The sequence below is a fragment of the Panthera uncia genome, chromosome A2 (genome assembly GCF_023721935.1).
Source record: "Panthera uncia isolate 11264 chromosome A2, Puncia_PCG_1.0, whole genome shotgun sequence".
Classification (NCBI taxonomy): domain Eukaryota; kingdom Metazoa; phylum Chordata; class Mammalia; order Carnivora; family Felidae; genus Panthera; species Panthera uncia.
The window spans coordinates 162215735-162232554 of record NC_064816.1 but is presented as its reverse complement, the minus strand read 5'-3'; the positions used below and the strand labels follow the sequence as shown (position 1 = coordinate 162232554).

General features: G+C 45.8%; 1 protein-coding gene across 7 annotated transcripts in view; it reads left to right on the top strand.

Annotated features, from left to right (window-relative positions):
- Positions 1–16820, top strand: part of PTPRN2 (protein tyrosine phosphatase receptor type N2) — an 803411-nt gene that overhangs the window by 314767 nt on the left and 471824 nt on the right. For all 7 annotated transcript variants that reach the window (XM_049642198.1, XM_049642197.1, XM_049642193.1 and 4 more), the window contains one exon: positions 10070–10430. In XM_049642198.1, the coding sequence (XP_049498155.1) occupies positions 10070–10430 (361 nt within the window). The remainder of the gene's footprint in view (positions 1–10069; positions 10431–16820) is intronic.

Genomic DNA, 16820 nt, shown 5'->3' with positions numbered 1-16820 from the left:
AGGGTCTGGCGCTCGCATCCCCACACACTCCATCCGTCTGACTCTGTCTGCCGAGCACGACTCGCATAGTCCTTAACCGCCCCCGGCAAGATGGCCACACACTGTGGTTCATCCGGGCAGGCCTCTCCCTCACACGCGTCCCGGGTGGGGTGCTGGACCCTGTGGCCCCCCTGCCATGCGGCCACTCCAGCACAACAGTAACGAGCTGATTCAGAACATGAGCACTTGGTGGCATTTTGGGCTTAGGCTTTTTTCTTCTGTGTTGAGATAGATGGTTCTCCGTATTAAAGACTGCACGAGAACCTAGAACTTGTTATTTTTTCTGTCCAGTGTCCTCTCTCTAATAAACAGAGACTGGATAAAACACAGGAAATACATAATCAGATGTTTTCAACGCTGCTGTGCAGACGTTTTTGCCACCTTGCGGGCTATCAAACAAATATCAAGAAAGTTGACTTAACTCCAGCCATACGGATAATTGTAGCATAGACGTGGATTAAGCCCTCCAAATGAAAAGCAGAGATGTTCAATTTTTTTTAACTTTTTAAAAAACTCATTTATTTATTTTGAGAGAGAGAGAGTGGGAGTGCACATGCACATGAGCAGGGGAGGGGCAGAGAGAGAGGGAGAGAATCCCAAACAAGCTCTGTGCTGACACAGAGAGATCATGACCTGAGCTGAAACCAAAAGTTAGACACTTAACCAAATGAGCCACTCAGGCACCCCCAGAGATGTTCAAATTAATAAAAACAGAAAACAGATAACTATGTTCTACTAAAGCCAAAACACATGATATTAGAAAGACATACATAAGTTGGAAGTAAAAGCATGGAAAATATACACAATGGAAACTCTAAATATCAGAAAGCTGCTGTGATGATGTTAATATTAATCACAGTACACTTCAAGACAATTAGCATTATCAGAGATAGAGCATTTTATAACAACCGAATGATCAATTCATTAAAATGACATAAAATCTTTTCTATGAGCCTAATGTCAGCACTTCAAATACATAAAGCAAAAATGCAAGAATACTAAAAAGAGAATTATGCAAGTCTACAATCATTTTTAGAGATTTTAACTCTCCTCTCTCAGTAACTTCTTATACAAATAGGTAAAATAACATTAAGGATATAGAAGATTTGAACAATACCATCAACAACTTAACCTGACTGATATTGATAGAATGATAGTATCTAAAAACTGCTGAATATACATTATTTTCAAGTATACATAGAATATTTACCAATATAGATCGTGTGCTGGACCATAAAATAATAAATATCAAAGGATTGAAATCATACAAAGAAAGATAAAGGAAAAGAAAGCTTTAGATCATTATTCCTCAGAAATATAGAAGTAAAAATTATAGATAAATTTTAGCAAGCAAATCCAACATTATATGAAAAAGCATAATACATGATGATATAAGGAGATTGTTTACATATGAAAATTAGTCAGTGTAACTCACCATATTAACAAGAAAAAGGAAAATTGTATGATAGTCTTAAAAGATGCAGAAAAAGCATTTGACAAAAGTCATCATCAATTCATGGTAGAAATCTACAACTAACATCACACTGAATGAGGAAGGACTGAATGCTTTCTACCTAAAATCTGGAATTCGGCAAGGAGGTCTGCTCTTGCCTCTTCAGTACTGGGGGTTTTAGCTAGTGCAATAAAGTAAGAAAAAAATAAAAGGCATGCAGATTACATGACCACCTTTGCAGAAAATTTGGTGGAATCTACCAAAAAAGCTACTAAAACTAGTAAGTGAGCATAGTAATGCCATAGAATACAAAGTCAATGTACAAAAATCAATTATATTTTTCTATATAACCACAAACAATTAGATATTAAAATTCTGAAAAGTTACTTACAGTAGCATCAAGATTGTGAAGCAATTAGAGAGAAATCTAAGAACATGTGTAAGGATTTGTACACTGAGAATTAAAAAAAAAAACATTGATGAGAGTAAAGAAACTCTAAATTAATGAAGATATATATATACCATGATCGTGTGTCAGAAGGCTCAAAAGTGTTAAGGTCCCCCATACTGATGTATAACTATGACAGCAAAGTACAATCCATAAGAAAAAAATTGATAAATTGGACTTCATAAAAATTAGGAATTCTCTTCTTTAAAAGATAATGAATGATAAGTGAGTGAAAAGACAAGTCACAGGCTGGGAAGAAATATTTGCAAATAATACACCTGAAAATACTTTTCTCTACAATGTATAAAGAACTCTCAAAACTTGTTAAAAAGAAAGAGAGGAGGCAAATAAAGAATTGAGCAAAAGATTTGAAAAGACATTTCACCAAAGAAGATAAATGGGTGGCAAATAAACTCATTGTTAAATGTTCAACATCATTGTTTATCAGGGAAATAAAAATTAAAACCATGAGGAGATGCCATCACATGCCTACCAGAATGACTGAAATTTAAAAGACTGAGCACACCATATGTTGGCAGTGGGGTAGAGGGACTGGAACTCTCATATTCCGCTGGTGGGAACGTAAAACAGTGTAGCTACTTTGGAAGCATTTGCAGTTTCTTAAGAAATTAAACATATGCTGCTCCATGATTTAGCCATCCCACTCGTGTCCAAGATACATCAGAGCTTTGTCCTTTCGGAGATGGTATGTGAATATTCATAGCAGCTGTAATAGTAATTGCCAACAACTGGAAAAACGCAAATGCCTATCAACGAGTGAATGAATAAACAAATTGGGTTTGATCTATAAAGTGGAATGCTACTCAGAAATAAAAACGAATGAATTACTGATGCATGCCATAGCATGGGTGACTTTCCAAATAATTATGCTGACTGAAAGACAGGAAAAAAGTACATACTTTTATAATTTTATTTATACAAAATTTTACAGAATACGAACTAGTGTATGAGTTGCAGGAGGAAATCTGTCGTTGCCTGATGATGTGGGAGTGGAGGGCAATTGGAAGGAACTGTTAGGGGACGAGCACACTCCTTGGGTGACAGTTATGTTCGTTGCTTTAACTCTGGAGATGGCTTCATAGGTGTATGGTTGTGTCCGCATAAATGTGTACTATTTATTGTGTGTCAATCACACCTTACTAAAGATGGAAAAGAAAAAGATGAGCAAGCCAACACAAAATGTGTAAAAGTTTTTAACGCTTTATTAAAAAAGATATACAAAGGCCAGTGAGGGCATTAAAGGTGTCAAATATGATTATTCTTTGGGGGAAATACAGCATAACACGCTGAGGAACTGCTACTTTGTGTCCATTAGATGGGCCAAAATTAACAAAAAAATAACTATGATACCACTGTTACAGCCACCATTTGGCAGTTTCTTTACAATTGAACATTCACCTGTCTGTGACGTAGCGAGAGAAAGGAAAGATGTGTTCACAGGAAGACTTGCATGCAGCTGCCCATGGCGGCAGCTTCCTAACAGCCCCGGACTGGGAAGCAGCCAGGCATCCACCAGCAAGCCCGTCTTCTCCTCCATTTCTGAAGAGGTGCCGCCTGAGGAAATTGAATTTGGTGACTCAGGTTCCCTCCTGCCCTCTTCTTAGCTGTTCCACTGGGAATAGCATGTGCAAAGGTGCTGAGCTGTGAGGACCGTGGCCACGACATTGTATCTGAACCACATCTGTGATGCTCATTTGATCTAAAAGTTGCCTTCTCAAGCTATTGTTTCTCCTGACCTTCGGTGGGAAGCTGGGATCGTACGGTAGAGCTGTTCTTGGGGTTTGTGCCCGATATGCAGGAAGGGGTTAATCATAGTTACTGTGAGTACCACCCCCCATTCCCTGGTAGGCCCAGCCCTCTCCACTTACCGAGGCTCCAGTCAGTTTGGGGCTGAGCTCCGTGGGCAAACCAGCCTGTGTGTCACTCACTTGTTCATCTGCTCACCCAGTAGGCGGAGCATCTGAGGTGTGACAGTCGCGAGGCCTGGAGACCAATCTGTGACCTCACGGGGAGTGATCACGCACCGACAATCCCTCCCAGACCCCTGCCCTGTTTATTTCCTGGGTCCGTGTTTCTGCCTTCCAGCCTGCTGAGCCCCGTGCCAGATCCTGCAGCCGGCCTTGCCCTTGCACAGCTGGCTTGCTGGTAGGAGAGGTGGGTGTGTAGACATACACAGGAAGCCACAGAGAAGCTTTGTGAGAAGTCGTTATTCGTTGTTTTTCTTTAGTGTTGCATTCTGTATGGGCAGAAGGCATTCTCCTTTTTCTTTCTCTTTTTGATCTCACGTCACCATGTGTGAGAAGCTACTCAGGCACTCTCGAGAGACGTTCACCTCTTCCATCGGGACTCTTTGGAGCTGATGGGACAGACGGACAAAAAGCCACAGCCTCGTCATGTCAGGCTGCATTGTACTTTCTGTAGACTCACGTTTATGAGGATGAGAAGTTCCCCGAGACCTTCAGTTTGGAGAGGGACACCGAGTCTGAGAAAGATGGAGTGAAATGCCTGCTTTAAACACTTACTTGGTAGAACTGAAATCGGAACCCTGAGATTCTTGCCCAGCCTTTTCATGTTTATTTTTTATGCCAAATGCAAGCCCACCGAGTTTACTCCCCCAAACTCTGCGGAGCAGCAGACGGACTGCAGGGCGAGCCCGCTCCTTTCTATAGCGCAGCCTGAAGCCAGACGCCCAGGGCTGTGTCCCAGCCTTGGTTCTCACTTGCCAGAACTCTATTGGCTTCGTATCCAAAAAATGCTGTAGTTTTGTGTACGCCATAGGCTTTTGAGAAGATCAAAAAGAAATAACACCAAAGAACAGCCTGGCACCAGCACTCAGAAAACAGGACCCATTTTGTGATTGTGATCCTGATGTCCTCCTGGTGGTTATATTAGCCAGTGGGCCTCTGATTTCATGCCTGGTACTTATCCAACATGGGTAGAAAATGGATCACAAGTCTCTGCTTCAGTCCATTCCTTTTGCCTGTTACTTGCTGAGTCTGGGGCTGTATGTAGGACAAGGTGCAGACCAGAAGGACAGCAGGTGCAGCAGGAATGACAGAAAGAAGAGGCAATGTGGGGGGATAGAGAGGCGAGGCGATGGCGCTGGCTTCATGTCGTCAGCTGTCTCTAGAGCCATTCCAAGCTAGCATAGCGCAGTATCACTGTAGATATACATCACTTACAATCCACACCTCATGTTGCTGTCAGCTTTCTGCATAATTCGTTGATCCTGAGTTTAGAACTTAACATCTCTTCAACTACGTGGCTTTTGTGAACTCTGTAAAAAGTGTTTGGAGACTGATTTTTCTAACTGAAAGTACTACGTCTCAGCTGCAGAGAAAGACCAGTGTCTGTCCCTAAGCTCCCCTGAAGGCAAACATTTCTTTTGTCTTGGCAACGATGCCGTCAGTAAGAATGACACCTCCAACCTATTCCCTGCACACGGGGCAGGCTGGACACTTAGAGCCTGAACACCTTGGCAGGACATCCTTCTCTCTGTGTTGAGAGGTAGGGAGGGGGGGAGTGTCGGAGGGAGAGAGGGAGGCAGAAGTGGGCGAAGAAAGGAGGGAGAGAGGGAGGGGGAGGGAAGGAGAGAAAGAGGGAGAGTCAGGAGTGGAGAGGGATAGAGAAAGAAACAGAAACAGAAACAGAGAGACAGAGAAACAGAGACAGAGATAGAGGGAGAGGAAGAGACTTGATGACTCCCCCGAATCATCCTCCATGGCCTGAGCACAGAAAGGCACAGAGAAGTAATCCCATCTCTACATTAATGAATTGCAGGTGGAGGGTTCCTACGAGGCTCCCAGATCTGGCCACATCCGATGGCATTATGGGGTCATCTCATCAGGAAGCCTGTGGACAGCCCCATTGCTGTGTGTTTCGTCACCGGCAGTAAGCATGTCTTGATCAATGTGCTTGTCAATGCTGCCTTCGGGCTGTGAGACAACCTGGAGAAAATGTTTGTTCTGTGGTCAAAAGATGACCCAATTTGAGTTTCCTAATTTGTGTTGGATCCTTGGCATAAGAGAATATCTGATAAGCATTAGTGGCCAGCGTGCAGACATGAGTCTCCTCCACTCAGTGTTTGCACGTGGGGCTCCGAGGGCCCCGAGGCCTTCCTGGCAGTCTGAACTCCTAATTTTACAGTGTGGGGCTGGAGTGGGCAGACTTCCATGAGAGGAAGGAGGCCTGGCTCTTAGCTCTGGTCCCCTGGTCCTGGGGAGGCTGGGGGTATAGGGAGCATCCATGGCTGTTTCATTGTTTGGCAGATAGGGGTGCAGTGCAGCCTGCGGCTCTTAGGAAGTGTGTCAGCTGGCTCCAGGCGGCAGCCCTGATTTCCCCTCTTCCTTCCAAATTGGTATCACTAAACCTCTTTAATAATATGCTTTCGATTATAGTTACATACGTCTGTGACATAACCCCCATTGCAGTCTGCAATTTGTTTGAAGACAGGTCCATGTTTGAGACAGTCTTCCCCCACAGAATGTAGGCCAGAGCTTGGCACACCGCATCACTGGTGCTTGGGATGTGCTGATGGCAGTGAGGATGGTGATGGCGGTGATGAAGGTGATGGCGGTGAGGGAGGTGACGGTGGTGAGGGAGGTGATCATGCTCATAGTGACGATATTGATGGTGATGATGATGTCGGTGGGGATCATGGTGATAGACGTGATGCGACCGCCTACCATGTATCAAACTTCTCTGAGCCATGTGCTGAGCACTTTAACTCACCTTTTTACTCCCATCCTTTTACCTGCTTTAAGAAAAAAAGGAACTATATTCCTAATTTTGAAGGTAGTAAAAGTGAAGCGCAAGGAGGTTGTCCAAAGCTATGCAGGTTCCACAGAGCTGTGCTGACAGGATCAGGCCAGTCTCCCCAAAGAGCCTTCTTTCCCTGTGGTTTTATCCAGTGTAGAAGGTGTGGGTGAGCGGGTGAGCAGACTCTACTTCTCATGTGGCCACACTGTGGGTTAAGGAATGTGCCTGGAGGAATAGAATTTCGGGGTAAATTTTATCAACTGTGGCAGTTCTCAGATGCCTCGTATACAGTGTACTTACCATACCACGGATTCCCACACTAGATTTCTCTAGCATGTGTACCAAGAACCAATGTACCAAAACTGGCCACGCCATGTGTTGGACAGTGGCGAATTGTTATACTTTTAGGCTGCTAATTTCCGGATTGGGGCGACTAAAGTCCTAAAAATTATTCAGCATTATTTTAGGGAACCTGACATCATAAATTTGTTGAATTGAGGCTTAAAACTTCTTCGGGGGGGGGGGGTGGTTTATGCTCAGTTCATCTGTGGACTTCCTCCTGCTTTAAAGAAAATGAAGGCCTAAGGAGGTAAAGTAGATAATAACCCCAACGATACTAGTGGCAGTAGCCATTAACACGCTGTGCCAAGCAAGTGTTATCATCCCCGTTTTACGGATGACTTGGAGATTAAATACTTCGCCAAAGCAAAGCTCACTAGGTTTGTGAGATCAGAGGTGTGAGCCAAACCCAGGCAGCCTTGCCCCAGAATCCAGCCCCGCCTACTAGTCTCTCCTTCAAGACTTGAAGCCACACAGAAGGAGCCGCCACCAGAATACACTTCCTGCCGATCTCCCACTTCCCAGGACTCCTGGTTATTTGGTGGCACCCTCGCCTGGGCCACAGTGAGCTCCCCTGAGGACACCATCGTGCTGGCCTTCATTTACAGAGGACCTGGGATGATTTGTAAAAACTGATGCTTTCCTATGATTTCTACAGTTCACCTACTGAAATATTCTTTTTCCCTCTTTACCTTAATTTGGTTCACAGCATAAACAGACCCAAAGTAGGTTGTTTATCCCATTCCACTGCACAGGTTTCATTCAGGAGTGATCCACTGTGCACTGTGTTCAGCCTGGTTTGTCCTTTACCAGGGGCTTTCCAGTTCGACCATAATTAGAGGCTCTTTGAGCAGAAGTCCTCGGTTAGGCTGCATTCATGGCAAAAAGAGGAGAGAGGCTTGTGGGCACATTAATGAGGCATTTGGAGGCCTTCCCTAGCCCCCAGCACTATGACCTGACCAGGTGTTTGGAGACAGCCTTTCTGAACGGGAGTTCAGCCTGGGCTTAAGATTGACACTTACACCCAATTTGTGGGAAAATGCTGGAGGGGCTATTTGTGTGGTAGCATTTTATTTTTCTCTCCCTTTCTCTAATGAATCTTCCTTTCTCTTTTCTAAAGGAAAAGCAATTGGTTTCAGCTAGTACTTGGACAACATTAAACAATTTGGATGACAGCTAAAATCACATCATTTTAGAAATAAAAGCAATCTTAGAGATAATGTCCAGTCTCCTTCTTTGACAGATAATTGAGTCTCCAAAGGTCAAGTGATTTGCCCAAGTTCATATGTGAGAACAACAACTTAGAACCCTTATCAACCCTAGTTTTCTGACTTCTAACTTGCTACACCAAAGTCTATCCTGGAATCCTGAACCCAAATATTTTTGAAAATAGCCAGACTTGGGAGTCTGAACCATTTGTCTTAAATTCAGTGATGGCTGCACATCTTAACTAGATCCGAAGGTCTACTCCCTATTGACTCAACATTGATGTTGTGGCCCAAGCGAGGTGCACTTAGAAAATGTGAATGGGCAAGATTTTAAAATTTTATGGTTCGTGGGCCCATTCCACACCACGGAGGGAGCTCGGAGTAAGCCTCAAGGACAGCCATAACTTTTCTGAGAATCTCCAAGTTGGAAATTTCCGTGTTTGTCCATGAAACCCTGATGGTTCCACAGAGGTAGAACACTGAAATTTCTAACACTTTTGTAGCTATTCCGGAGGGGAGGACAACTGGGCCTTGGGGTGTCTAGTGGCAAAACAGTCTGTTTCCTCCCGGGAAAATGGGCTCAATGAATAAGGGGGACTTACAGGTGGAGGCTCAATGAAAGACCATGTCGGTCAGGCCACGGATTTGATGTTACATATAATTGTTAAGAGAAAGCCTGGCAGCTTTGATGTTTCAGAATATTGCTGTTAAAGGAATAGGCTATAAAGGTGATTCCAATAATCAGTAAAGAAAGGAGTTGTCGTGAAATAAAGACGGTAAGACAGGCAATATAGGTGCTTCGATCGTGGATGGAGAGATACTTTTGCAACAGTTCACACCAATTCAGGTGATGGAATCGGGCAGACATTTCTCCAAGGAAGACAAGGAGTCCATGACATCATTAGCCATCAGGGAAATGCAAATCAACACCCAGTGAGCTACCACTTCACACCCACTAGATGGCTGTAAGGAAACAGGTGGCCAATAACAAGCGTTGGCGAGGAGCTGTTGAAACCGGATTCCTCACACGTTGCTGCTGGGAATGTAAAACGGTGCCGCCATGTTAGAAAACATTCGGGCAGCTCCCAGCAGGTCAAGTGTGGAGTTACCATACTACCCAGCAATTTCACTTCCGGGCATGAACCCAAAAGAATTGGAAACATATGTCCCCCCAAAACTTGTAAATGAATGTTCATAGCACTGTTATTCATAATGGCCCAAAATGAGAAACCACCCAAATGTCCACCAGCTGATGTGTAAACAAAATGTACTGCGTCTTTAAAACAGTGTTTTCCAGCTGTGGGAAGGCATGCGGCACTGATGTGTGGATGCACCTCAAAAACATCTAAGTGAAAGAAGCCAGACACAAAGGCCACATGTTGTGTGATTCCATTTATATGAAATGTCTTAAACAGACCAGCCCATAGAGACAGAAAGTAGATTAGTGGTTGCCTAGGCTTCGGGGAGGAGGAATGGGGATGAGCACAAGGTTTCCGTCGGGGTGGTAAAAAACGTTCTGGAATTAAAGTCACTGTTGATGTTCACACTACTCTGGAGATACTAAAACACTGAGTAGGATGTATTTTGTGGTATGTGAATTATATCTCCGTAAAGCTGCTATTAGAAAACCACAACAATACAAATATGGGCCATAGAACTCGGTCTATCAGTGGAGTGAAAATTTGGGTGTGCATTTCAGAAATGTCGGTGCTGTTTCGTGCCTTGAAAATTGAGGTCAAATGTCCTTTCGACTGGCTGACATGGAGACTCACCTGCTATTGTTCTGATCTTCGGCTCCTGCAGGGTGAGGACCCCCTTGCTGACAGCGTGCTGACCTTCATGGCGCAAACGTCTGCTCTGACCTATGCTCCTGGCCCTGGGGCAGACTACCCTGGGGGCCGCCCACTGCGGACCCCTGGCAGGCTGCAGCCTGACGAGCTCAGCCCCAAGGTGGATGGCAACGTCAATAGGCAGAAACTGATCGCTGCGCTGGGCGCATATGCGGCTCGGAAGCCCCCGGCGCCCCACGGGGAAGGTGACCCGTGGCCACGAAACCCACTGCATGCACCGTGGAAAACACCAAGGGTCCTTTCGGCGCCGGTGGAACCCCGGAAGTGGCCTTCGCCTCCAGGAGACCCCAAACTGCCCCAGGCCATGAGCGATGGTAAGTTAGCCTCCACCAATCCCCGGGTTTTTGTTGTTTTTGTCTTTCTGGCCCCTGCCCAGGGCCAGTCCTTTCCACTCTACACATCCTTTGAATGGCTTCTGATGCATCAGTGCTGCCCCCTAGGTCATGGCTGCAGCCAGTGCAGCGAGAGAAAGGGCCTCGGGCACCCTCCTGTGCCTCTGGTGCTCTGAGGAGAGAAGGTGGTTGTATTCATGCCAAGAGAATCCAGCCGTGGTGCTGAAGGGAGAAAAGGGCCCTCCTGGGGTGGAAGGGGCCACAGTGTTTAGACCCCCACCCTCTCAGAGTCAGCTTCTTTCATCATTGATGAAGATGCTGAAACATGTTGAGGAACAATGGCCAAGTCTGACCCCAAATTATGCTGGCCACAGAACATTGTGGAAAACTGAACATGAACGCTTGTGGATTCGGCATATGTCATGCCTCAGCACTCCTTATGGTCAGACTCGGGGTCACGTCACATATTTATCGTTGTTTGACTGTCCCCAGAAGAGCCCAGTCTGACACGGATACCCCTCACGACGCAGTGCAGGCACCGTGGGGCCTTCAAAGTGACTGAGCCTCAGCACGGCAGCTTCAGGGCTCTTCCGTGAGTCACGCCCTGCTGTGGTCGTCCCACAGGGATGCGGTACTTACTGGTTCCTCTGCCTCTGTCAGGTGCAGAGGGGTCCCTTGTATTTATCTTCTAGCAGCCTTTTTCAAAGACCATAAAATAGAAAGTGAGATTCTGATAAAATATGATTTCTTCTTTGAAGATATACAAATAATAAAATCAAGCAGATAACAGGTTTTTTTAATTGACCGAGAATCACATTAATGTTAGCATTCTATTTTCTATAAGTGATGCCTTAATTGGATTTGTTCTGACAGCCTTCTTTTCTACATATTGCTGCTTTTCAGCTAAGTAGCTTGCTTGTTCTCTCTCTCTCTCGGTCCACAAAGCCATTATGGCACCTTCTAAATGGAAGGAAAACAAAGTTATAATTACAGGGAGGCGGCATGTGTGGCCATTACTAATGCTTTCTTCTCCTTCTTGTCTTGGGAAAGAAAGCTGTATGAGAAAGAAGACTGCGCTTGCCTACCAATTGTTTGCACATAAATACCCACTGGTGTGTCTGGCACTGCTCTGCAGGAGGCTGCTGCTTGGGGGGGGGCACCTCTCTCTCCAGCATGTTCTCCTCTGGGGGTGTTTCTCCTCTGCGCAGCTGTGAGAAATTCCTTTTACTGGCCCTGCTGCCTTCTGCAACTCCCATAATCCCTAGACTCTGCCAGTGGCCTTCAGCTGCCAATTTGGCCTTCACTTGTCATTGCCTTTCCCATCTTCCCCAGCTCAGTGTCACCCGGCACCTCTGCTATGAGCACACTGCAGAAAGTCACCCCCAGCCACTGGGTGGTGGCCAAGCAGTGGCCTCTGCTGGGACTTCTGGGCCCTCTCCATGGTGCTTACCGCCCCCTTCCCATCTTCTGCTGGCTGCCCCAGCTTATGTAACCACCCCTTCCTTCTCTGTCTCCTTTCCCATCTCCCACAACTTAAAACAATCCCTTTTATCAACTACTTCTGTCCTAGCTATTGGCAATGGGAAGCCTCTACGAAAGAGACTTCAATGCACTAGAGAGCCAGGTGTGCTCACAGAATACGACCGGCTCCACGTGTCTGCTAGTGTTCAGGAGCCTCTGTCTCCCCGTCACTTGGTACCTTCCCATTCTTCTTGACGTGCCCTGAGGCACAGGTCTTTGGGGAAATCCTCTTTGATCTCCATTCTCCAATGACCGTTATTAACTGCATAATTTCATTGGCAGTTTTTTTCTGTGCTAACTTGCGATGTTGGCCATCCCTTCATGTATACTGTCTTCCCAGCTGCACTTTATGCTTTAAAAGGAGACATGTAAAATGTCAATCACAAAATAAATAGGGTATTGTTAAATGAACCCTGGGCATGGCATCACTGGGCTTCAGCAAAAGGCAGCTCCTGGCCTTTCCTGCCACTTCTACGCCCCCACCACCTCCCCATTATCAAGTGGTTTCATCATTGTATTGCTGGCAGATGAGAACTCTTGTATAAACCTAACCACAATAGTTTTATCACACATTAAAATTAATAGTAATGTCTTAGTGTTGTGATCTAATCGGCGCTCACATTTCTCAGTCGTCATAAATTTTCTTTACAGTTGGTTTTTTTGAAGTTCAAAAGAAGAGCCATTGCCTTGGTGGGTCTGTCTGTTCAGCCCCTTTAGATCTCACAAGGGTTCTCTCTCTTCTTCTTTGCTTGTCTCGTGGGGTTTTCACATTCTGGATTTTGCTGGTGCATCCTGATGATAGCATGTCCCTGGTTCCTGTTTCCTGTGCTCTGTACTTTCTGTAAGCCTGCAGTGTAGGAGCTAGCCCAGCCCAGAGGTCTGACCATGGTGTTAACTGTTCAGCAACGAGGCTTCAGAGGTGGTGACAGGGTGCTTTTCTGTGAGGGGGACACTGTCTTGCTGTGTCTTGTGTTAGCATCAGCAGCTGGGGCCACTCAGCCTCCCTGGCAGACTTCAGCTTGGCTCTTTGAAGTGTTCGATCTCTCAGCAAGATGAGCTGCTACCCCACCGCAGAGGAGAGGCTCCTGGAACCTTGTGCCTTCACCCGAGCACATCTCACAGTCTGCAAGTACATGTTTGTGCGACTGTTTGACAAATGTTTGTCCCCCCCTCCCCCCCCCGTAAACCATCAGCTTAGGAAGATGACACACGGCCTCCTTGTCACTGTCCCCATCCCAGCACCCAGCACCCAGCGTGTGCCTGGCAAAGTGTCTGCTGAGTGAATGAACCAGTGGATTCTTCCACACAAATGGCCTCATTTGATTTTCATGTCACCGTTATAGGGCGGTATTATTTTCAACCTCATTTTCCTGATGAGAAGCTGCAGCTCAAAAGTATAAATGATGGCACTCACCCCCACTGTCAGATCACTTAAGACGAAGTTGGAGCTCAGAAGAGGCAATCGTAGAACATTTAGATTTAAACACAATTTGCTTTGTCACTCTGGCTAATTGCTCCTGGACTCCAGTTCAAGCAAGCATTCAGCTCCCAAGTTCAGCTTTTTCTGCTCAGTGTGTACAAAAGTATGTTCCTGGCCTCTAGAGGGGGCAGAGTGGAAAAGGTCACTGAGGGGCAGGGTGTCAGCCGGTGTAGGACGGGTAAAGATTTCTCTTCTTACATATTTAATGAAAAAGAACGAGAAAACAAAAGGCCGACTTTCCTCTAAATTTGCAGTCCAGGGGCTTCCTGAAAATAACTCTTGGACTCTGTGCACTGGGATTTAATTGGCGTTCGATAACAGCAGACACCCGGGTGGGCCATTTCACGTCACTGCCTGAAAAACTGCCCCTACCATTTGGCCACCCGTCTGCGGTCCCTGTGGAATGTACAGGTGGATTCAGTGTGCCGTGAGCACAGAATCCCTAGGCGCAGTCCTCTGCACCAACCCAGCTGCACCTTGGAAGTGACAGCAAGAGAGTGGGAAGGGAGGGGTGGAGGGCTGCCGTGCCCTCAGGATGGTCAGCCTGGACAGCTGGCTATCCCAGACGCCCTGAGGGCTGCTACCTGGAAGGGCGACCCTGTGGTCACGCGAAGGGCAAGGAGCTCCCATGTGACGCCGAGAAGGCTCTGTCCTTCTGCGGCATGATCGAATCCCGCTTGTGACACCGTCTCACATGCAGCCACAGGAAGACCCACCCGTACCCGCCCCCAGAGAAGTGCTCAATAAATTGAGTTACTGACTCAATGTGTACGGCAGATGTTCATTTGGTAAAAGCTTATCATAGAAAAGACACCTCTCTCTTCATTTATTTATTATTTACACCCTATCTTTTTTAAAAAAGCTTTAAAGCAGTGCCAACTCGCAAGAAAGAGCTGTGTGAAATGGGGTGATGGGGGACAGGCGGCAAACCGTGTGCCGTGTGTGGATTCGGGCTGCACCGAATGCGGCCTCTCCGGTGTAAGGTGAAGCGCTCCGGCTGCCGCCCGTGTGTGCGCTCCTCCGTCGATGCTGTTCCGGAATTTCCAGATCAGTTTGAGTGGGGATCAATTTGTAAATGATTACTTGTGCTGTTTACCAGTTGTAAAATGACAAATGGCCACTCTGAAAAACTTGGGCGATAGGTGTGCAGAAAGAAGTAGACAAAAGTCACTTCAACTTACCTCCCGGGTGAGCGCCACAGGCTCGGCGTGCCTTCCTCTGCGGCCGTGTGTGTGTCGCAGTCCCCCTCTGAGCAAGGGGAGCGGGGTGTCGCCGTCCCTTTAATGTGTTCACCGGGTTAGTTCTTCCTCCAGCCTGGGATTAGTCTCAAGCCAGCCCCGTGAATTCCACTCACTCTTATGTAACATATAGTTCCATGCCCACTTTTTACATTAAAGTTTTTAGAAATTGTGGTAAAATACACATGACCTAAAACTGACCATCTTAACCATTTTAAGTGCACAGCTCAGTGGCGTTAAGGACATACATGCTGTTGTGCGGCTGTCCCCGCCACCATCTCCAGGACATTGTCCTCTTCTCAAACTGAGACTCTGTCCCCATTAGACACTAACTCCACTCCCCTCCCCAGCACCCAGTGCCCATCCTCTGCTCTCTGTCTCTATGGACCTGATGGCTCGCGGGACCTCATAGAAGTGAACTCACAGGGCAGTGGTCCTTCTGTGACTGGCTTGTCTCCCTGAGCATCACGTACTCCAGGTTTGTCCGTGCTGCAGCGGGTGTCAGGATTTCCCTCCTTTTCAAGGCGGAATGATATTCGACTGTATGGGTAACACCATATTTTGTCAGTCCGTCAACGGACGCTTGGGTTGCTTCTGTCTTTTGGCTGTTGTGAATGCTGTTGCTGTGATTGCCGTATGCCCAGAAGTAGGCTACCACTCTGTGTGTGTGTGTCCTTCAGATATCCCATCCAAAACCAATGACCCATGCACGTACCCATACAGCTGTGTTTTTAAGTAGAGGCATAATCATCTAACCATCACGGTATGTAAGTACCACAATACATTTAAATCAGTTCTATGTCTCTATACAGTTGACTCTTGAACAGCGTGGGAATTAGAGGTGTCAACCCTCTGTGTAGTTGAATCTATGCACTTAACTTCCGACTCCCCAAAACCTTAACTACTAATAGCCTACTGTTGACTGGAAGCCTTACTGATAATACAAACAACTCATTAACACATATTCTGTGTCTTATGTGTATTCTTGCAATAACGTAAGCTGGAAAAAAGGAAATGTTACAAGATATGTTCATAGTACTCTGTACTACAAAAAGTCCATGTGTAAGTGGATGCGCACAGCTCCGAGCTGCGTTGTTCCAGGGTCAACTGCAAGTCTCCTAAATTATATATAGTTTGTTGATCTTTGCTCTTCACATAATAGCACCATTAACATCCTCATGCATAAATCTTTTCAGACCACAGAACCCTGATTAGAGTTTTCCCAGCCTCAATAGTCACTGAGTTTTAACAAAGCCTAAAGTCACTCTTTTTCCTTTTTTTTAAGAGACTATTTTTTAGAAGCTTTAGGTTCACAGCAAAATTAAAGGGAAGGTATAGAGATTTCCCATGTACGTCCTGCCCTCACATGTGCACAGCCTTCCCCATAAAAAAGATCCCCAACTGGAGTGTTAAATTTGTTACAACTGGGGAACCTGTATGGACACATCATTATCACCATAGTTTAGGGTTTAGTTAGGGTTCGCTCTTGGTGTTTTACATTCTGCAGGTTTGGACAAATGTACAGTGGCTTGTGTCCACCATTGTAGGATCATACAGAGTAGTCACTGCCCTGAAAGTCCTCTGTGCTTCCCCTGTGCACCCATCTCCCTCCCAATCCTCCAACCACTGAAATTTTTACTGTCTCCATTGTTTTGCCTTTTCCAGAATGTCTCAGTGTTGAAATCACACAGTGTGATTTTGTTTTTGTTTTTGTTTTTTTACATTGGCTTCTTTAGTTTAGTAATATGCATTTAAGGTTCTCCCATGTATCTTCATGGCTTGACAGCTCATTTGTTTTTAGCACTGGATAACGTTCCAGTGTATGAATGGACAAAAGCTTAATTTATCCATCACCTACTGAGGGGCTTGGTTGCTTCCAAGTTTTGGCAGTTATGACTAAAGCTGCTGTAATATAAACACACGTGCGGTTGTTCGTGTGGGCATGCGTGTTCAGCTCCTTTGGGTGAATTCCAAGGAGTGTGATTGCTGGATCTAGGAGTTTTATATGTTTGTGGTGTACAGTCAGGCTTGTAATACATTTTGAGTTAATTTTTATGAAAGGTGAGGGTCTGTGTCTAGATTTACCTTTTTGCATGTGGACGTCCAGTTGATCCAGCAACATTTGCTGCAAAG